Source organism: Erithacus rubecula, assembly GCF_903797595.1.
Source record: "Erithacus rubecula genome assembly, chromosome: 14".
In the NCBI taxonomy this organism is placed as follows: domain Eukaryota; kingdom Metazoa; phylum Chordata; class Aves; order Passeriformes; family Muscicapidae; genus Erithacus; species Erithacus rubecula.
Window position 1 is genome coordinate 7,503,794 of NC_136666.1, and position 23,377 is coordinate 7,527,170.

Below are 23,377 nucleotides of genomic sequence, written 5' to 3' on the forward strand. Positions count from 1 at the left end.
TGTCACCAACCCAGAGCAGCTGCACACCCCTGCAGCTCCCAGCTGGCTGAGGCTGTGGTGGTCATCCTGCTTTTATAGCCACCAATTTCACAATTGCATTTTGATATACTACGAGATGTTAAAATATTGATTTTCAGGGGGTTTTTTGCCACAGTCCCTTAGACTGTTTTGAAAACCAGGACACCTCAGAAATTAATCTGGATTCATCCAAGATGACATCCTTTATGTTTTTCCCCAGCTCACCCCTGAAGTCCCATGTCCCAGCAGAGCATCCTTGCACAGTCAGCTTTCTTTTGGATTGGGGTAGATCCCATCCTAAAGAAGAACCTGGGACCACACCATCTCTTTTGCTCCTCAGGCTCCAGGTTTAGGCAAGAGCCACCCAGGGAGCTAGAGAGCCCAAGGAAAAGAGACAGCCAAAAAACGGCAAAATCTGCAGCAAAATCCAGTACAGTTGGATACTTTGCTTTGTGGTCACTACAGATTCTTTGTATTTTGTCTGCTAAGGTGAGATGAGTCACACCAAGTCCAGTCTGGGCCCTCATGCTGCACCCCAAGCCATAGGTCCAGTGCACAGTGCCAACAAGAGGTCACTGTACTTTATTCCCAACCAACTTTGGAGGAGGGAAAGATGCTCAGAAGGCAAGGAGGCTTCCCCTGAGCATTCTCTTTGCCAGCTCTCTCCTCCAGCCTCTCATCCCCTCAAGATGGGCTGTACCTTTTTAGTTGAGCTCCGGATTCGAGGCAGCATGTAGATTTCCTCCAATTCTTTCTGCCTTTCTTCCTCTTCCACCTTTTTCCTCTGCTCTTCTGGAATGATATCATCCCAGTCTTTCTGGGATCTCTCATCCAGCTCTGTCTCTTCCTCTTCCATGGTTGCAAAGTTGGCAACCTTTTACAAGCAAAGGAGTTTTAGCAATTCCCTCCCCTGGCAGGAACACCCCAGAGCTGTCTGCTAAGCCTCAACTCCTTCTCCATAGGAATTCTGCCAACACTTCCATAACTCCTTCATAATTGATCCCTATGTCACTATATTCCTGGCTTCTTGCCACGTCTTTGGACTAACAGCTTTTGAGGAAGTACGTGCAGTTTAAGAAGTACTGCTGAGTATTTGTAAATTATTGGGTTTGTTTCCAAATTTGGTAAATTCTACATTTTATTCACAGCCTTCAAAACCACTTTCTTGAAATGAAATTAATACCTACATCAGGGAGATTGGAACTAGATGATCTTTAAGTTCCCTTCCAACCCAAATCATTTTGTGACTCTGTGATCTCCCCGAGGTGTTCCTGCCTGTTACTGACCTCACCAGCCTGGCAGGGTGTGGGGAGCACAGTCCCAGAGCCCAGTGCAGAGCCTGGGGGTCCCTACCTTGAACTGTGAGAGCAGCTCGTCGGTGGCACTGGTGGACACCTCATTCTCCCGCGTTTCGGCCAGACGCAGAATCTCATCGATGTCCATCTCCTGCCAGCCAGGGACAAGGAGGGATAAAGTGGAGGGTGCCAGGCACAGTGGGGAGTAAGAGGCTTTGAGAACAGACTCGTGTGCTGATATGAGCTAAATAAAGTGTAAATATCTGCAGGGTGTCATCCCAGAGGGCTGGGATGAACTGTCTCAAGTGGTAAAACAAAGTACAAATAAGGTGACAGAACAGAAGGAAAGGACCATCAAGGCTGAACAGTGGGGAATATTTCCAGGCAGTGAGATGCATGAACTGTTGACTGTTTCCCTGGGGAGAAGCTCTGCTGCTTGGGCCATTAAGAGAATTGGTCAAAACACTCCATGCTAAACTGTCAAGCAATGTTGCACTGAGGCAGGAGAGAGCAAGCTGTTCACTGCACTGTGCTGACTCCTGCCTCACTCAGAACCACCAAAAGAGAATGCTGAAAAGTGCTCAGAAGAGGCAGGGAGAGGAGCCTGCAGCAGCCTGTGCTGTCATTAGCTAATAATCCTCAGGAGGCAAGGGATTTGCTTTGGTGAGCAAGGCAATGGTCCCTGGCTGACCACTACTATTTAATCCCCAACAACAAGGCTCTCCTCAACCCATGATCCCCCAATTCCAGATCCTGCTTTCAGCTTCTCCAGACTCCCACATGTCCAGTTCACCAACCTGCCCTCATGCACAGGGCAAGAACAAGGCAGAAGCAACCACACAGTCCCTCTTGCAGACCTGGAGAGCCCTACAGACTGCTATGTGATTTCAATCTCAAACTACCTGAGGCTCTGACTCTTCCCCTTCAAGCTCCTTGAAAAGATCTTCAGCTCCAAACTTCAAAATAGCTGTCAGCTCCTCCTTGTTGAAGGGATTTGAGCTGCAAGAACAAGAGAAGGAAAAGGTGTTTTGAGCTGTTCAGTCAGAACTGCTGCAGAACAAAACCATACCAAAGCTTTTCCTAATTGAAGCAAGGAATTAATTTTCTACCCAGCACTATAAAAAGCTTTGTTATTAATCTCTTTCCTGCTCTAGCACAGACAGAGACTCCAATGGGAACCACCTCCATCTACTGGGGAAAATGAAGATAATCTGAGGTCACTGCCAAAATGCAGCTGTTCCTCAGCCAGGTTCCCTCAGACCAGATGATCTCAGGGTGGAAGACAGAAACAAAAACAAGTAGTGCCCTAAAACTAGTTTTAAATTTCTGATCATCTTTATCTTAAGTGTCCAAATTAATGGCTGCAGAAGCCAAATCAGCGGAAACTGCCATTATTTATTAGCCTTCTGCCCTGTACCCTACCAAATAAATACTGGGAAATGCCAGCAGGCAAAGCTGGTTATGCCACATGTTCCAGCCATTTCTGACACAGTCACCTACTTGGATCTCCCGGAGTTGTTGTCCAGCACAGTCCGGCCAGTGGTGTCCATACGCTGGATCACCAAATGATCCAGCACCATTTTCTTCTTGGCTCTCTCAATGATCTCCTCCTCCACTGTCCCCTTTGTGACCAGGCGGTAAATATTCACCTGAGAGGCAAAAAGAGAGCACAGCTATTTCCTGGACAGGCTCTGCTGATAGTGCAGTGCATCCCTCAGCTGTTTTCACTGGGCTGCTGACACTGTCTCTTCATGTACAGATGTGCTATTCCAGAAGAAAAACAAGCACATTCTCTCTGTACCTCAGGAGATCCAGCCAAAATCAGGATGGTTAACCCAGATCCTACAGTGTGCCTAAGCACAGAGTAAAAATCTTCTGAAACAATCACCCTAAATTCAAACTAGCATCAAACTAGCTTTTATATATCTAATAACCCCCAATAAAGGTAGATGTTCTACTTTTTTATGTTTTTCAGGGGAAGAAAGAACAGAGTCCACTAGGACTAGGCTGAGAAGTGCAGTGCCACGGGCTGAGTGCTGGGTTTGCTCAAAACCAACAGAAAGACTTGGCACCTAGGCTGTTTTTTGTCTCCTGCTTTTTAAATGAGAATCCCTGGGGCAGCACTCTCTGGAGCAAGGACTTGGACAAAAAGCCCATGTTTTCAGAAGCTGTGGGGAGGTGAGAGGACGTTTAGAGGCACACACTGAAGGCACAGTGAAAAGAACCAGGCAGCTCCTCTGACCTGCTTCTTTTGTCCAATCCGATGGGCTCGGGCCTGAGCCTGAAGATCATTCTGGGGGTTCCAGTCCGAGTCAAAGATAACAACAGTATCAGCAGAGGCCAAATTAATTCCCAGCCCTCCAGCTCGTGTGGACAACAAGAAACAGAAGTCCTGGAAATGAAAAAATAAAAAGCATCCATGAGTTAAGCAGCTTGTAACTGTGGGCATAAAATAGCAATGGCGACTCAAAAGCTGTAAAAGGAAATGGAGGGAAGGCTCTGTTACACTTATTCTTCTTAAAGCAAAGAAAGGATTCCCTTCCTATATACCCTGTTCATGCAGGCTGAGCAGCACCAGTCTTTTAAGTTCAGACCCAGGGTGAGGCAGTGTTGGCCCAGGTGAAGGATGTGCTACTCCAGGCATGAATCAATATCAATATGAATCAAACAAGCAGCTCAAGGCAAGGGTTCCTTGGACTCACTTCTGAAGGTCAGACCACATTGCCCACCAGACTCCTACAAAGGCAGCAGGCAAAAACCTGCTTTTTGTTGCCTGAATCCTGTTAGGAGTGAGATCAGCAACAAACAGACTGTGCCAGGTTAGAGCCAAGATGCTTGAGTCCCTGTGGATGTCCTCAGGACAGGGAAAAGGGTAGGTTCTTTGGTCATTATTACTCCTTCCCCCTCACACTTACTCTTGTTAACTTTCCTACAACCATGATCTCTCACAATTCCTATGTGAGCCAAGAATTCTGCTCCAGCCCAGGCTTCTAGAGTGAGGAAAGGTATTTCTCACAGCTGGGCTGACTGACACAAAAACAAGTGTCTTGCACCAGTCACTGTGAGTCAGCAAGCCCAGATGAGAGGCTTCAGATGCCCTCTCCTATTACATTAGAGACATTCACCTCCAGCACCAGACTCCACTGCCTGCCAACACTTAAAATCCTTCTTTTGCCTCTGTCATTTCATATTCAAAACCAGCTTCAGACTGGAATCACTCAGCAACCATCTCATTCTCCAGAACAATAGGGAAAGAATTGCTAAATTTTGCCTCTTCCCAGCATCTTCAGGACTTTCTGGAAAAGTGACCTGCAGCCCTGCTCCTTGGATGTGGGAGATTTAAAATAAGCAGTATGGCAAATCTGGCCATATTAGTGTCTTTAGAAGTACCTGGGGCCCTGTAAAAAGCACTGAAGTGACCCAGTCCCCTGTGCCAGTCACAGCCTGTGGCTCAGGCACAAAGCCCTGCCCAGGGTCAGTACCTCGGAGCCGTCGGCGTTGAAGTGATCCAGCGCCTGCTTTCGGATCTCGCCCTTGATGGAGCCGTCCAGGCGCTGCAAAAACCAACAGCAGGATCAAACACAGCAGGCAAAGAGCCCTGAGGGGCTGCTGCTCCCAGTGCTGCCAGCCCTGCAGCCCCCCGTGCTGCCAGCCCTGCCCATGGGTAAAAATAGCTGCCAATTGCAAAGAGCTGTGCCGTGTCACAAGGGCTGGGGGATGCTCGGGAGAGGCACACAGCGGGTGACACCGCAGCTCCCGTTACAGGCTCCCCGCCAGCCTCTCTGTGTCACTGGCCTCAGGGTTTATCACATGGCACTGCCCAAAGCAGGGGCCTGCCAGAGCACTTTTGCAGAGCTGGGGCTATGCTGTAATGAGAGGACACCCCAGTGCCCTGCAGTAAGTGCCAGCTGTAATCCCAGCCACCAACCTCTGGGGAACTCAGTGACTCCCACTCCTCAAGCTCCCTCCACTTTTTCCCACACTTTCAAAGGGACCCCACTATTTTCCATGATGATGTTTCTCACCTGAAAAGGGTAGTGTTTGATAGTCAGGTACTCTGCCAAGATGTCCAGCATCCTCACCATCTGGGAGAAGATCAGCACTCTGTTGCCCCTCTCCCGCAGCCTGGTCAACAGCTTGTCCAAGAGAATCAGCTTTCCACTGCTCCTGATCAAAGACTGAAGAAATAACCATCATTTCCAATCTTACCCTTGTGTACATCACACAGAGACATGCACAGACCTGCTCCTTTTGGGGTCATTCATCTCTTGTACATCTCTAATCTAATCATCTGGATTTACACAGCAGAGCCCACACACACAATGAATCACACAAGACAGATCTTACACTGCCCACAACTCCTGCACTAGAAGGAAAATGTTGCCTGCAGTGGAACTGGAGGGCTGGGGGGTTTAAATGGCTTAGCTGTGAGAAATATTTTTAAAGAAGAAGCCACAGGAGTCAAAGCTTCACCAGATATTGTTTTGTTGGGAGCACAAAAGAATGAAATTTAAGGAAAAAAGGTGATGACCAAGGACACCACTCACCTGCAGGGTCTCAAGGCCATTCTCTCTCTCATTTTCCTCAGGAGGTTTGATAAGGTAGCAATGGTTGCAGCACTTTTTCAATTCCATCACAATATTCAGGAAACCAGATGTGCTTCCCCTTGTTCCCTTTGAAAGAGCTTTGTAGTTTCTTGTCAAAATCCACCTGCAGGAAGGAAAATTAAAGTCTAGATCATTACTCGGTGCAGAGCAGAATCTTGGAGGAACAAAACCTTCAGGAACAGCTCATTCAGCCATCAGTCTACTTCCCTCCCACCATCTCTCCTTATTTCTCTTACAGGATGCTCTTTCCTATCTAAAAGCCCTGACCTGGCTTTCCTGTTGATATTATCACAGTTTAATATTGAACAGCATCCCAACTTTGTGCATATTGTCACTCCTCCAGAAAAGACATAACCTCTGTCTTACAAAACTGCCCAGTTGAACTGTATCATTCTACAAAAAAATCTTCCAGAAGGAAAGATATCAACTACCCTACCTCATATTCCTTCTGGGAAGCTCCCAGTACTACAGGTGATGGTGTCACATTGCACTCTGAAGGCCACAGTATGCACAGAATACTGGAACACCAAGTTCCAAGGCCCACAGAAAGATGTGCCCTTTTCTACTGGCACTCCCAGTAACTTGTTCAGTGACTCACTTGTAATACTGCTTCTGCAGAGCAGACATTTCCACACGGAGGATCTGCTCCACTTTGGCTGGCAAAGATTTCTCCACGTCCTTCTTCACTCTGCGCAGGAGAAACGGCTCCAGGACTTTGTGAAGGCTCTGGTAGCCATTCTCTCTACCTTTACCATGATCCTCCTCAAAATCCTCCCAGAACTCAAACCTGGCAACAGAAAGGAGGAGGGAGGAGTCAGAATACCTCTTATGGCACCAAACAGCACTTACTGGGTACACTGCTGCTGCAGCAAAAGACAGGAGACCAGCAGCTTAATGGAAACACAGTGGGAGATAACAGATTCACTCTGCTCTGGTTAACTGAACTGATTGCTGGCAAAGCTGGATCTCTGGGCTTAGACACCTTCCTAACATCTTACATTTGAGCTCCCCACTGACCCAAAATCCCAAGTTTCCCACTATTTTACTCTGTTGGTATTTACCTGGCAGCAGTTTCTGAACTTTCCTCAGTGCCCCTCCCAGGCATGGCTTTGACAACTGCACTGTTTTACCTTGCTCTGAGGGCTCTTTTGGGACTGTTGCTTCCTCTGACAGCTCCTTTGAAATGTGGAGATGTGCTCTCCTCCACTTTCTGTGATCCAACAAAAGGAATTTGGGGGACAGCTCTTCTTGCAGTCAAACTTAATTTCAATGAGTTTGGGGCATGCCTGCCTTAGCCTTAGACCTTAGAGATGTCCACAGCTCATTTTATTTTAAAGAAAACAAAACATTTGCTACACTGTGGACACACAATCAGCCAGACAGCAGCCCCAGAGCTGCCATTAAATGGTTGGCAGAGATGCCTGAAGCACAGTGTCCTGGAAATGGCTGAAATGATTACTTAAAACAAGTTCAGCTTTTTAGAGATGGCTGGAAGACAGCAGACAAATTTGCAAGGCATGTATCAGGTTTTCCCATTCAGTTTGCTGCCAGAAATACTCCCTGTGTTGGTTATTTAACCTTTTATTTTCCCCACTAATGTCTGTCCTATCATTGCTGTCCCACCACTGAGTTTAATTCAGGGATTTAATTCAGGGATTTCTGTCATTCTGCACTCCCTTGAGTCTATTTAACAGACAAGAATGGACAGAGAAGGCCCAAAAGAAAACTCACTTCTCTGGCATGATGAAGTGCAGCAGGGACCAGAGCTCCTTGAGTGAGTTTTGAAGTGGGGTGCCAGTGATCAGCAGCCTGTGGTTGGACTTGAAATCAATCAAGGTTTTGTACAGCAAGGAGTCGTCATTCTTCAGCCGGTGGGCTTCGTCCACGCCCAGAAAGGCCCAGTTAATGCTTCCCAGAACAGCCTGGAGGGAGAAAAGGCAAAAAACACAGGGGCTGAGCAGGGGCTGGGTCACACTGGCCCCACCACCTTGCCCAAGTGTCTCTGTGCCAGGGCAGGGAGCCCTGCAGGGTGTGCTGTGTCCCTGCACCTGGACCCTCACAGGATCTTCTTGCTAACAAAATTTGGGGACCAGGGTGCCTTCCCAGAAAGGAAAAGTGAAAATTAGCCATCCTGTACAACACTTCTGCTCTATCTCAATAGTCCTGCAGGAAGTACACCTGCCCTAACCCTCCTTTGCTTTACCCAGAGAGCACAGTCCTCCCCCAGCTCTTTATTCCCCTCTTTCTCCATGCCCTTGGGGCCCTGGTAGCACTAGTCCCACTGGAGCAAGAACAGGAGAGCAGATGAACAAGCCTAAAAAGTTCAGGCAATCCAAAATTTTGGATTTTTTTTTTTAAGCTTTTTTTTTTCTGTTAGGATGCAGTGATACACTGACAAGGCTGATGAATATTTCCCAAGCAGACAGATTTCTTGTAGATACAAAAATGTAAATACTGTTAACACTGTGGCCAGAGGTTCAGTGCAATGTTTTGTCCTCTTAATAAGCCTAAATTAAACCAGGTAAAAATCCAGACACTGTTGGATCCTGCCAGATGCCTTACATGTAAAAAGAGTAGCACAACTACTTGTGCTACTTGCGCAGTACAAATACACTGAAAAATGTGTCCCACATTCCCACATTTGCTTGCATTATTGGGAAGGAAAAGCAAATGTGGCTGTAGTTCTCCACCATCACAGAGGGAAGAGGTGAAACTCACTAGCTGAGAACTGGATTTCCCCTTTGAAAATGAGAGGAAGTCTAAGTAAAAACATTCTTGGACCATTGCTGACCTTATCCTTCAGGAGGATCTCGTACGTTGTGATAAGTGCATTGAATTTCAATCTTTTAGACTGAGAATGGATCCACTCATATTCACGTATCTGTGAGGGGAGACAAAAGTTAACTTGAACACATGTTATCAAAAGGAAAGAGCTAACAATTGTATTTTAGTGCAGCTGTAAGCCAGAAACTTCAACCAAGGCCAAACCCCTGCTGTTTCAAGGTGCCATTTGAGGAGCTCAAGGTGCCCAAGGAACAATTTGTTTTACAGCACACATGGTTCAACTGCCCTTGCACAGGTAACAAGACAAGGGTAACTTGCTGTTGTGACATTAATGAATATATCATCTCACTGGGGACACCACTAGAGTCCCAACACTTGTGTGTTCATTGTCTGAATAGTTCCAAATACTGAAGACAAGCACTTTTACACTGCTGGACTTCTCACTGCATGTTTCAGTCCAGATCAGTACTGGCTCCCAGACTCTGAGAGAAGCCAATAATCCTACACTCACTCCAAGAGGCAAAATCAAGCAGAAAATTCCCTGCAGCAGGGAGTTCCAGCCACACACCCAGCTACACCAGCTCCAGCTGCCTGCAGTGCTGCCAGCACTACCCCCCAGCCCCTCCAGCTGACTGTGTGTCACACACATCACACACAAGCTTGCACCCAGTGCCTCTCCCTGAGCCCTCACCCTTTGCTCTCTGATTACACACCATGTTCCTGCTCATGAGGTCTCCAATGTAAACCACCACATTTATCTCAGGGGCCCACACTTCAAACTCCCTCTGCCAGGAGGTGAGGGTGGACAGGGGCACGACCACCAGGAAAGGACCATAGAGCTGGTGCTGATGGAACAGGTAGGACAGGAATGAAATTGTCTGAATTGTCTTGCCCAGCCCCATTTCATCAGCCAGGATCACGCTGTTGTTCCTGAGAAAGAGGAGAACAAACAAAAATGCTGAGTGCATGTTTCTGCTGCTGCTCATTTACTGTGCAAGGACAGAGAGGGGCAGTGCAAAAACAGTTATATGAACACTTCCAAGTGGATCCCAGGGACAGCCAGGCTGAACATGGAACAATAATGTGCAAAAATTAATTATGATGACTCCAAACTGGAGGAAAACAGGCAAAGGCAGAGGGAATCAGTGACCTAATTTTAGAAGGACATCTCTCAAAGACTTCATGAGTACATAAGCACAGTGAGCCAGAAACCCTTTTTTCCCATTAAGTCAATGGAAATCTAGGGCTGATATGTACCAGGCTCACACAACAGCCAAATTCATCATGTGAACAGGCTCAGACAGGGAATTTCCTTTTGTTTTCACACAGGGTTTCCTAAGTTCATGCTTTAGGTAGCTCCTCCTTGCAGTGTCTGCAATGCAGGTGGGTAACAACAACGTTTGAAATCCTCCAATCTGCAGAAGGAGGGTGGGTAAAGACCTCACTTGAACAGGAGGAGTGCCAAATGCTTCTGGGACAAAAGGGGCCCAGGATGAAGCTGCAGGCTGTGTACATACTTGCACCAGGAGTGGGCGAGCCAGTTGAGCCCCTCCAGCTGGTAATCGCGCAGCTCCAGGTTCTCGCCGCCGATGTACGACGGCTGCTTCTTCAGGGCAACGAACCTCGGCCTCTGCTTCAGCACCTGAAACAGATGCTGCATCAGCCCACTCAACAAAGGCAGAACTCTCAGGGGCTCAAAGGCTGAGTATTCAGCAATGAAGTCTATGAATTCAGCAAACGGTGTGTATCTCTTTACTGGTTCAAGTCCATCCATATTTTCCTAGCCAGTGCAGTGTCTGCATTTCTTAGTGATTTGCCTGCTGCCCTCTGGTTTATGATCAAGGTTCTGAGTTCCCCAGGAGTGCAGTAAGCTGCACAAAAGACACAGGAGTTGGAGCAAGCTCCACTTCCTTCTTTGTCCTCTTTTGGTTTTTCTCCCATTATTTCTGACCCTCTCCTTCACCGTATCAGCATCTTGCAGCCTTCCTCTTTTCCCAGGTGTGCTGTTTTTTCATCCAACTGATATTAAAACTGCTGCAGCTCCTTCTGAGGAGGAAGCACTTTGCAAGGATTAATTAAACCTCCCACTCCCCAGGGGGACATCAAGGTTTCACTGTGCAAAGAGTAAATGAAACTCAAAGGGATTTAGGTCCCTGCTTGAAATGCAATACAAGAACAGCAAACAACCCTTCAAATGCAGGTAGAAGGATGGGAGAATGTTCTCTGACATTCATCCTGACAAAGTTTCGTGTTCACACTGCTTGTATCTTCCCCTAGCCTGTGGAGGAATCCAGCAAAGGAGAGAACAGAAGCCAGCAAACCTTGCAGTCCCGGGTGGGAATCGTCTTGGAGTTGTTTCGGCTGTTGAAGCTGTCAATGCAGTGCTGAAATTTCTTGCTGATCAGAGCCTCATCTTCCCAGCTGCACTCAGCATAGGGCAGCCCCATCCACTTACACAGGTATTCAGGGTCGTTTGAGGATGTTTTGCGACTGTTTACTGTAAAACATGCAAAAAAGCCCAAAGCTCATCACTTGTGGTTGAGCAGCTGAACCACAGTTCACAGGCTGAATGACCCAAATAGCCACAAGACAGGTCTTGGCTCATAGGAAAAGTGTACAGAGGTCAAAAAAATGTTCCTTTACCTGGAAAATCTGAATGTCCCGTGGCAGACTTGCTGGTCTTCACAGCTGTTTGGAGAGAGAAGGGAAGGGAGGGTTGGAATGCTGGCAGCCAGCAGAGGGAGCAGGGCAGGCAACCACTGCCTCACACCCACATTTTTACAGGAATTGTACTGGAAATAGGTCAAGCAGCTCTCCAAGCCAATTCCCAAAGCAACTGGGTGCTGGCACCTCTGACTGACGTGACTGTGATATTACCAAAGCGCTCAGTAAGTTCTTGTTTTATTTTTATTAATTAATCATCAAAAATCTCACCCCTGAGCTGCCCTGCAGCCTAACCACATCCTCAACCACACCACAGAAAGTGAACCTCACAAAAGCCAGGCCCATGCTGCTGCTGCTTTGGGAACAAACGTTTTGCATCCCAAGAACTTCAAAGACAAAGAACTTCAGTAGCAACAATTTAAGCAACCCATTGGAAACTAATGTGTCATCCTGTACTCCAGGCAAGGAAAGTCACTGATTTTGCCTGTAAATACAAATCTATAAACCTAGATTTCTATTGTCCAAATTCCTAAATTTCACACAAGAAATACAGTAAGCACCATGGGATTTCCTTCAGGGATCCTGTAGGGAAGAGAGGGCTGCACACTCATTCTGCTGGAATAAAGTTCACTCCTACTTCACCCCTCTACCAAAGTCATAGCTCTACTTACCAATTACCCTCTCCACTATTTGATACTGCTTGTTCAGCTCTGAAGCCAGCTCTTGTTGGCAGTTGAAATATTCTACATCTTCAGGTGACACCTTGCCCAGCCTAGATGCAAAATAATTCAAAACAAAACAACAAAAAAACATTGTAATGCTTCTGTCATAGTGTTTATGGATGTTGTATATAGAAAATCTACTTTCCTATGGAGTTCTGTCATTTAGACAAGTCACAGGGGCAATTTATTGTTTTATGACGTTTCTTAAATTTCCTAAAATTACAAATTATTGCTGAGAAGCAAATGTCATAGATGTTCAGATTGTCTCCCTGTTAAATGCTGCCTTATTCTAATGCAAGAATCAGTCTTTAAACAAGAACAAACAGGGATGGAAGCTGCGACTCTGGCTTTAGCACTTTGGAAAGACACTAATAGATCCTGGAGAAGCTGGACATAAACTAATACAAAAACCTGCCACACAGAGATGCCCATAATTAACAAGGGTCACAGCACCTCCTGGGCCAGGTGAGGCGTGCAGCATTTATTTGTCATCAGTCTTCCCAATTCTTAAGCCTAGGACGTGGCAATAGTGTGGATTTCACACCTTGTCCACTCCATTTTCCAGCCATCCACACCACAGATATAATTTCTCAGCAGGCAAAGGAAGACCAGAGTGCACGTGAAACAGTCTTTATAAGAAGAAATCAACATTTTCAAACTCCTCAAACCTCTGGCTAAAAAGAATTTGCCCAAGGCCAAACCACTCCTTGAAGTGAAGCCTACCATTGCTTGATCTCCTCCTCTTTTTTCTTGAAGTTTTCCAGCTTCTTCAGGCCCTTCACTTTCTGCTGCTGCAAGGACTCCTCGCTCTCCCAGGTGCTGTGGATGTAGGACCAGCCTTTCCATTTGATCAGGTACTGAACTTCCCCCTCGTCCTTCTCGGGGTCGAAGTCGGCGCTGGGGTTGCCGTTGGCCTCGGTCACGTACACGGTGGTGGAAGCTCCGATGGCTGCAAGAGAAGCCAGCCTGCATTTGGTACCCTCCTTATCAACCATGCACATGCATTACAGCAGAAAGCTACTCTTCTAATTCATCCTTTGTGGCAGCACAAAGAACATCCAGAAGATTCTGCAACCCTATAAGGCAGGCACACAAAAGTTTCCCATACAACAGAATCTTTATAAATCTGTCATAAGTAGATTTTCTATAAGTATAATTCAAAGGCCTCTTGAAAGTGTTCACAGCCATTCAGTTTTACAAAAACAATTTTGTAAGGCTTTGAGAAGAAAACATTGGCTTTATTTTCATTATGGCTTTGTCAACGGGGCTATGAAAACTGACTCTCTTAAATCTGTTTTATATTTCACAGCAGAGAAAAGCAGGAATTGCAGAACCACGGCTGCATCTTTAAAATGTGTGCAGGCTAAATGAAAGCTGCAGAGCACATAAACTATAGAGATTCTAGGATTTTAAATATTATATGTTATAAAAGCTATTACATATTACAAGCTGTAAATAAGAGGCACAGAGGAAAAGATGAAAAACACTGAAACAACCCCTGGCCCCACTTTAAAGTTGCAAAAGCATTGCACCAGCCCAAGAGAAACCGTGAGCGAGCGATTGCCGTCAGGAGTAAAGGCTTCTTCCAGAACCACGCACCTCCCTTCTTTCCAAGCCTGATGTCCAAGACTTTCTCAATAGTTTCACTGTTGTCTTGCTGCTCATCAGCTCCTTCCCCAGTCATCTCTATCAGGTCATCAGAATCCGTCTCAAAATCATCATCCTCTTTGTAGCTGAGTAAGATCAAAACCAAAGTGATATAAAACCCTTGACTCTTCCCAGCACACCAACACAGAGAAAAGCTCAGACTGGAGCATCTTCTCCAGCATTTATCTGTGCGCATTCAGCACACATATGTCTTAAGTCATCCATTCAGTATTTTCCCCAAGATAGCTACACTTTATCATTAATCCTCTATCTTGCCTGTATAGTTTCTCTGACCATGACCAGCATCAGATGATTTATGAGGTAGAACAATCCCTGCAGTAGAAGCAAGGCCATAACAGAAAGTCTCCACTATTGATGGAAAGATTACTCTGTGGAGGTTGCATAGCATCAAAAGGCTGCATGGGTGCCCACACTGCCCTAGGAACTGCACTTCTCATCTTTGATGAATGTTTAACCACAGCTCTTTGCAAGTCTCCTATTGGGACTGCCCAAAAGGTGAGAAGGTACACTGGGGAATGGATAAAGCTTTACCTCCACCCTGGCTCAACACACTGACCAAGACAATTGGTCCAGTCCAGCACAGCTTCTCCCTTTTGCTCTTTTTCATCTATTATTTGCAATTATTAATCTCATCTGAGAGTACTTTAGAAATATTATGCAAACCTCCTCATGTTTCTCTAAGAGGGACTGGTAAACATTCCCTCCTTCCCAGGTGGCAGAATGAGGTAAACCCGGGTGTGCTCAGCAGGAACCTGTCACAAGAGCCACACCTCAGCCACAGGTCCTTGCAGGACCACACAGGGAGTCAGGGCCCCCCTTCCCCACCCAGCTCTCACCCCCAGCAGCCCCACACTTCCTCACACCTGACATTTTTGGCTGCTCTTCGCCGAGTTTGTCTCTTGGGGGTCTCATCGTCTTCGTCATCATCGTCATCTTCAGATGAGTCTGGTTTCTTCCTCTTCCCACGCTGGATTTTGTGGGGCTTTTTAACACCAGTTTTGGCCACTGTTCTAAAATAAGAGTTAATAAAGCCATAATACAGCATGGTTTGTGTAAATATCCACTTTAGTAAGTCTAAGGAAGCACGAATCTCAGAGTCCTAAGGGATTTAATCTGCTCTAACTATCATGGAAACCACTCTAGTGCTCACTGGAGCATGAGATGGGGAGATGAGGGAGTAACTAGGCCCTAGGTTTACTAGGTCATAAACAAATATGCAATAATACTGCAGGAAAAATACATTCATTGGTGACAAATAGGGATTGCCTCTCCACATAGCACAGGCAGAAAAAGAGACTGAACCAACCATTCCTTACCTCCTTTGGACAGGTCTTCTTGCTTTAATTTTCTTGGGTTCAGGCTCACTCTCTCCACTGGTGCCTTGCTCCCCTCCATCTTCATCCTCTTCTCCAGCAGAGACCTCTCTTTTCCATTTAATTCTGCAGTCAGAAATGTGGTCATGAAGGGCCATGATATTTCTACACAAATACTTGGCTGAACAAACCATCAGGGCCATAATTACAGGAAAAAAATTCAAAACTGTAACCTTGGCTGTTCAGTGCAATGCAGAGGGGATGTTGTGCTGTGATTCTCTGCTTTTAGGAGGGGGGTCTGTGTCACCTGGATTTTGTTCACACAGTGGCAGGATTGCCTTGACTGAGAGCAGCTTTTACATGTGCTCTTGGCAGAGCTGTACTGCTCAAACCTGGGTGGGCAAGGGCTCTGACTGATGATTTTTTTTTGTGCACTGTTACATGAGCTCCTTGGAGCCCAGAAAATGGAACAAGCCTTCTGCCATCAAAATTCTCCTGCCAATTGAAGTTTCCAAGTGTGAAGCCAAGTCACATTGTACCATCAGTGAAAGGAAGCATGTTCTCAGGGGGCAACTAGGAACAAAGCTACAGTTCCAACATGCCTTTTGGAGGAGCCCCTCCTCTCCCCAAGAGGACATGGAAGGTCCATGAGGACCATTGTCCTTACACTCCTCCCTGTACTTTGTCACCTTCCCTCCTGCACTGATGGGTTCAACTAAATAAAGAGTTAAAAGACAAGATGCAGGAGAAAGCAAGCAGGATCATGTTTAGATTTTAGATTAGATTTAGATTTTAAAAATCTGTTTAGATTTTCTCCATCAGGCAGCTCATAGCTCCCTACTTCACTTTGGTGTTTGCAAAAATTAGAAGGTACTTCTTAGAAGGGAAAAGTCAGTAAAATATTACTGCAGGTGAATTTAAGTTATGCTGCTTAGACATCCAAAGCATGCTTTAAGGAAGTTCCTTTGTTTTAAGAGGGTTTTCTTTTGTTTAAGAGGGTTATAAAATATAAAAAAGGATAATAATTTGGCATTTTATTCTCAGTTAATGATTAAGGTGGTAGGAGAAGGGATTAAACTGTTTTAAATATCCCTGAAGGAGAATCAGTAACTTGATGGAAAAGTGAAAGACTGACAACAGAAAGTGAACCTGACTCATTCAGATTCCATCATAGTCACAGCAGGAAAATACAGACAAAAGATGGAAAATTGCATCCATCTATAGACTCATATTCATATTCATACTTCAATTTTAGTAATCCAATGTATTATTAAAGTATTTATTTTACAAGCTAGTCATGTTGACAACTCCTACCAAACAATCCAATGCACTACTGTTCTGAGACATAAACCAAAGCATCACCACTCAAAACCCTTTCCTTAGAAACTTACTTTCTTTTCAACTGCTTCTGGCGTCTTCTTTTTGGGCTCTCATTTTCAGATTCACTACTTGCCTTTAATTGAAAAGAAAGAAAATCAAGTTGTAGGCTTCACTGTGGACTGGCTGCTGAAGGATGCAAGTGAAACACGTGCTCGTGGGCTGAGCTGGAGTCCTTTCCCTGCAGCCTGAAAGACACTTTGGTGCAGAGCACCCAGCACAGCCACCTCAGTCCTGCTGCTCTGCTCTCAGTGTGAAGAAGAAAACTCTGCAGGAAGCATGGAGAGCTCTACAACATCACCTATCTTGAAGTCCTTGAGCTCAGGACCCATCCACCCCTCAGCACCAACCCCCAGTGCCCAACAGACACCATGGCCAGACAGAGCTGCAGTGTGTGCAACACCCCAGGGATTGCAAACCCACGGGTGAATTTATCCCCACAAATGCATTATGATCTCTGCCTTCATTGCATGAACTTCTTACATGGAATGAAATAAAAATATTGTCATAAAAAGCCAATATTCTCATCAAAAGTGTCCTTGTCTTGCTGTTGGGTTTTTTTTCTCTCACAGCAAAAGTCACCAAAGACTTTATTGGGTCAGAGCTGTGTCCTGCTGCCTTCCTTCCTCCTAGTCCTACAGTCTCCACCAGTGAAGTCTCTTGGTTAAATATATCTAGAGCTATTCTAACTACTTGCTGTACTATTTTAAAAGTGGGCATCATGAATTCCCACAGACCAAGATAGCTAAAACAATCTCTTTATGCTGACTGCACACAGCCCCATTTTCATAAAAACTAGTCACCCGTGAAAACAGATTACCACACAGATAACATGACTTCTCCTTAGCCTCCCCCAGAAAACATAAATAGGCAGGGACAAAACTGAAGAAACCCATGTGAGGTTTCTGAAGAAGTATTAAAATGACAGAAGTAGCCTCCAAGATTGCTTGCTTCACACACTTACTGGAAATCTTCCACTTCTAGCTGCTTTTTGCCACATTATTCAGCTTTGGCTCCAGGCACTGTCTGTCCATTATCATGGGTGCCACAGTTTGCATCCCCCAACACCCCCCTGCCCTTCTGGACAGAGCTCACACAGCTGTGCACACAAGGACCTTGTGAAATGGTGCAAGCTGCAACATGCATCCTTCATTCCCATTTTCCACCTTTCCTTCCACCCACAGAAACTTCTGTCTCACTTGCATCCACTAAAATCCACTAAAATCCACTAAAATCCTGGATGCCACGTCTGACCATGAGCTTTCCTGGATTTGATGCCAGATTTGCATGTGACACAGTAACACCTTTTGCACCATATCTCACTACAAACATGTGTCCATCCACCTGTTTCACAGCCCTGCAGGAAATCCCTGTCTCATTTACCAACCATGCAGCAAGTGCCTGGCAAACACCATGGAGAGCCCTACCCACCCTTGCAACACAAGCCAAGCATTCCACAGATTTCAGTTCTGACACACAACATTTACAAGTCCTCAGTTTTCCTTTTCTCTTTTAATCTCTTATCCATTTCTAAAGCTTTTCCATTCCAATTGGGCATGATTTGAACAGCTGCCCCTCTGTGCACATTTACTCTTGCTGTCTTTTTGGCAAGCCACAAGTAAAGAGAGGTGGATTTCTGTTCTGCTCTGCGTCAGAGATCACATTGGGAGAAAACCAAATACAACCTTTAGCTCTTTGAAGCTAACTCCACTTCTGTGCCAAAATCCCCTTTTCCAAGTTTCTGGTGTCCATTTTCCTAATGCCGGTACTCTCCCCCTGCTCTGCCACTGCCTCTACAAAGCTGATGATAATCTCTAAATGACTCAACTTTCCCCCCCTCTTCCACCTTGAAAAATGTAACTTGTGACTGCAGCTCAGCCGCCTTCTCTTACATTTTTCAAAGACAGCCTTGTCTGTTTTGGATGTGTGTCAAGCCCAGCCCTATCTCCCCTGACACGGGCAGTCTCCAGCCTGTCATGTGCCTGCCTGGTGCTCCCACATCCTCCCCATCCCAGGATGGCCATGCTGCAGCTCCTCAGCCTCTCCTCCCCTCTCCCTGTGTCTCCTGGTGGTAAATTCCCTGTTTTAGGAAGCACAGAGGACAGAAGTTGTGTGCCAGGGTGTGCCAGGTCCAGAGTGTGCACCTGAGACCCCTGTCTGCCCACCACCGCCATCTGAACAGACTGATTGGGAAATCACAAGCAAATTTAATTTTAATAATGTCACCTCCCCGAATGACACAAGCTAGACTGGCACAGTCCATCCCCAGTCCCAGTGGGATTTTTGTCAGCCCAGCATGAGATGCTAAGGTCACGCTGCTCACTCCAGAGCTCAAGTGTTCAGGCTGCCCTGCTGGAGTGCTGCTCCTGTGGCCAAGGGAAAAAACAGCCCTGAATTCCCCTTATCAAAATGTGCCCAACTTATTCCTGCACCACTGCTTCCAGCTGGACTAGGTTTTGGCCTCCTAAAATTTCCTCATCTCCAGCTAAAGGGATCAGCCTTCCCTCTCCACACCTCACTAGCTCCTCCCATCAGTTCTTTCCCTCTCCCAGCACGTAAAGTGCATACACTTTTATTAGATTAATTGCACTGTATTTTGCTGTGGAGCAACACTGAATAAACATAATGATGATGCACATGTAGCACCAAGCAGAGCAACACAGAGCAATTCAGAGTTCTGCTCCTACAGATTATCCACTAGCCCAGGCCAGGAGAAATGGAGATTCCAGGCTAATTGAAGAGGACGTCCAGATGAGCCTCTGGAGTTCACATCAGGAGAGAAAATTACTTGCTTAAACAGAGCAAAAGTATTTCAGACTAAAGCCAAAGTGAGGACTTGCTCATTTCAGGCTTAACAGAAGCCAAACTCTAGTGCTCTAGAAAAGCAAGAGAATCTCAGCTCACCAGGTTAGTTTTATGTCTGCTGAACTTCTCTTTACCAGTAGTGTTTGAATTTCCAGCAAATACATGAGGCTAAGCACTGACCAAAATGCAAATGAGCAGATTCTTTTTTCCAGTAAGAAAACCAGCTGTATTTTTAGAACACACTGGTGTGTGACTTCTGGCCTCTCTCTGACAGAAAAAATACAGTGACATTTGTCACCAATTTCAATCTGAAACTATTCTTTTTATAGTAAAAATATTGTGTCTGATTGGGGCACATTTATTTCTCAACTGTCCCAGAATCACAGAATGATAGAATGATAAAATGATTTCGGTTGGAAAGGACCTTAAAGATTATCCAGTTCCAACCTCCTGCCATGGGCAGGGACACATTCCACTATTCCAGGTTGCTCAGAGCCCCATCCAACCTGGCCTTGGACACTTCCAGGATGGGGCAGCCACAGCTCCTCTGGGCACCCTGTGCCAGGGTCTCACCACCCTCATAGGGAAGAATTTCCTTTATATATCTAACCTAAATCTTCCCCTTTTCAGAGTATTTAAATTTATTAAATTTCAATTTAACCAATTTAAATACGTTGAAAGACACCTGGTTCTGCATGCCTCACATCCCCTGGCTGAAACCTGAAGCTGATTAATTAACTACAAAGAAAATGCCTGGGGAAGTTGTGTTTTTACTAAAAAACTCACACGTTCTCTAGTTCCTGGAGGCAGCTCTAGGCCTCTGAGCAGATCTGTGCTGCTATGCAAAGCTCCACTTTCACTTCCCCGATGGCTCAGCCCACGCCCGGGTATTGATCACGAGCTATCACCCTCCCTGCTCGCACCTCCAACACCTACACAAGGAGCCCAGAAAGCCCCAGAAGGTCCCCATTTCTACCACACAAATAACCCTGCCCTGAGTGCTGCTCTGAGAGGTGGCAGTGATTGAGCAGGGCCCCAAATCTGGAATCAGCTCCGCCTCTGTGCCAGATCCCCCGCGCAGGTGACTCACGGGGCAGCGCGGGGAGCAGCCACGGCTCATCCTTGCTCTGGCTGAGCCTGCCACACTGCCTGCACGATGCTCTTGCTCATCTGCACAGCAGCACTAGGGAACAAGGCAATTACAGCCCACAGACACTGTGCTGGAAGTCCCAAGCAGCAAGGAGAGGTGCAGGTCACTGGCGACACGATTAACGCTGCAAAGGCAAAAAGCATCTTCAGATGTGCCTTGTGTTTCTGCCCCCTCCAGCAGCAGCAAGGCTTGAGCTATGTATTTCCTCTCTCTTGGTGCCTTCTGAGAGCAAGCCCTTCCATCTCCTGCTCTCTGCGAGAGCAGCACTGTGCTCCTGACAGGTCACACCCTCCATCGGACTCTGCTGCAGATGGGAGTTGCCCTGTGGGGACCAGTTGGTGTTGCTTTGGGGAAAGAGGAACGAGGGGGTGCTCCAATTTTTTTAATTTCTGCTGTTTCACAGAAGTTGCAGTGGGAGTCATTTGGACAGCCTTTGGGTTTGGGTTTTTGTTTTGTTTTGTTTTGTTTTACAATATTCTGTGGTATAGCAAAGTTTTTGCATCTCAGATTTAATTTTTTTTTTTTTATTTTACCTTAAGTAATAGGAAATAAAGATATTGGAAGAGAAAACAACATTTGCAAAACCACATAATATTGTAAAACAAAAAAAGAAGGGACTTACCTGGGCCCCTAAGAGGGCAGGGGGGTGTGCAGTGGAGCTCTGGGGTGGGTGTGAGGTCGCTGGCACAGTGCATGCCAGGGCATCGCACAGAGGGGCGGCCAGCCAGCCCAGCCTCTGCCAACTTGGAAAACAAAAGCCACGTCAATGGCACACCCTGAGCCCCTTCCTGACCTCTGCTCTGTGGGACAGCCAGCACAGGAGTCTGGGGGCAGCTGGTGGCACTGGGTGCTACCGAGGCTCAGCAATAACGCACCAGAGCAAGGAGCTGCAGACCTGCGCTGACACCCAGAGCATCCAAACACACATCCTGGTGGTGAGGCACAAACAGCCTGAGTCACTGGGCTCCTGCTCTGCTCAAAGTCTGCTGCTTGTCTTCACATTGCCAGCCCCAAGCCCCAAGTTCTCCAGATGCCTCTCTCTGGCTCTCTTTCCCCTCTGCTATAGCTATTTGACCTTCCTGAAGACCTGCAGATGAAATGCTCCACACAGAAAACCTGCCAGATGCAAATGAAGGTGGCACCTAATTTCTACATCTTCAGAAAAAAAACCCAACAGTGTTCTGAAACAGGAACAATTGAAAGGTTTGGCTGCCAGGCTCTGACCACTGTCACCTTCAACTGAAGCATGAAAGACTCCTCAATATTCAACCAAAGAAAAGTGATGGGTCATAAAGCTGCACACACACAAATACATTTATTAGTGGGATCCATTCCAGGATGGGCAGCAATGACTGTCTTATAGCTATGAGGTGTTTATGCAAACTTTCCTTTATTCCTGGTTGTATTTGTATGGCATTTTGGTCCCATTCTGGTTTTCTTTTTAAATACACAGACTCCTCTCCAGGATGTTCCTACAGCAGAGCATGACTTGCATTATGCCCCACTCCAGCAACCAGGTCAGTGCATGCAGATCTCAGCCCACGCAGTGTCCTGCTCACTCCAGAGGTCTCAGGCCAAGGATCCAGCTGCAGGACTGGGACCTCAGTTGTGAGCTCCAACATCCATGCACCAAGCTGGGACTCTGTGTTTACAAGGCAATGCAGTTGAGACCTCCCTTTCCTCTTTGGGTTTGACTGGTTTTATATGTTCAGTAATCCCTCATCCTTTTTTTTTCCTTACCTCATCTTTTATATTAAATCGTGACGGCTCTTGTCTGCTTCGGTTTGACCTCCTAACCCCATAAACATCAGGATATTCTTCCCACATCTGCAAAATAAACAGACCATCAGAAGGCCTGCTTTGCCCCAATTATTTCTGACATTTTAGAGAAATTTGATGGTGGCTTAAAAAAATGAACAAAAACAATGTCAGGGAGTTAGCAACCAGTAGATGGACAGTTTAAAAAAACTGGCTGAAAAATATTATTATTATTTTGGGATATTGGACACCTTTCTAAAGCAGCATGTGATTATCTCAGTGTTATCTTTACAGTGGTCCATTTTTCCATGGAGGCACAAATCACTCTCCAGCCCACTGAGGGTGAAGGACAGAGTTTTGGGGTAACCAGCCCTCTGCAGCACTGGTGCCAAAGGAATGGAGGCAACACCTTGGACATGGAATCAACAGAGCTACCAACTCAACAGGGCAATTCTCTGCCACTAATAGCTTCCAGCACAATTCCTTTCCTGGTGAAAAACCCCATCAGCTGCCTGGAGACACTGCCAGCTGCAGCTTCAAAGGTGAATTCTGTGGCCCAGTCAAGATGGAAAATGGAGCAAGATACCCTGTCCTTTGGCAAGGCAAGGCAGTGACAGTTGGCTCCTTTCCCAAATGCACTGATGGGAATGTGGTTTGGCAGCACAGGGCACATGGATGTGCAGAGGTGACTGCTGGGAATGGTTGTGTTCTTTGCTGTAAAACGAGGCCCTCACCAGTTCAACACACTGTGCATAAGAGCAGGCAATTGTTCTTGTGGATGGGCAGGAGAAGGGGACACAAAAATGGATGCCCTGAGGGAGATGAATGCAGAGTTGTGTTGGTGACACAGGACACAAGAGTTACAGGGCAGACACAAATGACCACCATGCCCCTTAAATTCCTACACCAGCAATTCCCCCCTCTCTCAGCAGAGCTCTTAGTTGTCTACATCTACATTCTTTTCCTTCTGATTCTCTCTCCCTCCAGTCCTCAAATATCTCTGCAAACCACTGGCAGGAAAACGAAATCAAAATATGCTGCCAGATGCAGCAGTGATTGGGATTGAGAGGGTGATGGATACAAGGCTGCTGCCCAGCAATTTTTCTGCCTCTGTGAAAGGACTAATGGGATAAGGGACAGAGTGTCACAGTGTGTATATGTTGGGACTGCAAGTACTGAGGTACATTCTCATTAAAGAGTAAACTCTCAAATTTAA

General features: G+C 46.3%; 1 protein-coding gene across 8 annotated transcripts in view; it reads right to left on the reverse strand.

The window, feature by feature from the left end:
* Positions 1-23,377, reverse strand: part of CHD2 (chromodomain helicase DNA binding protein 2) — an 87,052-nt gene that overhangs the window by 15,764 nt on the left and 47,911 nt on the right. For 7 of the 8 annotated variants that reach the window (XM_079318160.1, XM_079318161.1, XM_079318159.1 and 4 more), the window contains 22 exons: positions 22,144-22,230; positions 16,463-16,524; positions 15,075-15,197; positions 14,622-14,768; positions 13,690-13,823; positions 12,814-13,039; positions 12,040-12,140; positions 11,348-11,392; positions 11,026-11,201; positions 10,222-10,346; positions 9,418-9,634; positions 8,712-8,801; positions 7,652-7,842; positions 6,519-6,707; positions 5,861-6,023; positions 5,339-5,491; positions 4,796-4,867; positions 3,556-3,705; positions 2,814-2,962; positions 2,216-2,312; positions 1,372-1,464; positions 719-892 (listed from right to left, as the gene is read on the reverse strand). In XM_079318160.1, coding sequence (XP_079174286.1) covers positions 719-892; positions 1,372-1,464; positions 2,216-2,312; positions 2,814-2,962; positions 3,556-3,705; positions 4,796-4,867; positions 5,339-5,491; positions 5,861-6,023; positions 6,519-6,707; positions 7,652-7,842; positions 8,712-8,801; positions 9,418-9,634; positions 10,222-10,346; positions 11,026-11,201; positions 11,348-11,392; positions 12,040-12,140; positions 12,814-13,039; positions 13,690-13,823; positions 14,622-14,768; positions 15,075-15,197; positions 16,463-16,524; positions 22,144-22,230 — 2,964 coding nt within the window. The remainder of the gene's footprint in view (positions 1-718; positions 893-1,371; positions 1,465-2,215; positions 2,313-2,813; positions 2,963-3,555; positions 3,706-4,795; positions 4,868-5,338; positions 5,492-5,860; positions 6,024-6,518; positions 6,708-7,651; positions 7,843-8,711; positions 8,802-9,417; positions 9,635-10,221; positions 10,347-11,025; positions 11,202-11,347; positions 11,393-12,039; positions 12,141-12,813; positions 13,040-13,689; positions 13,824-14,621; positions 14,769-15,074; positions 15,198-16,462; positions 16,525-22,143; positions 22,231-23,377) is intronic. The other variant, XM_079318164.1, reaches the window with a different exon arrangement.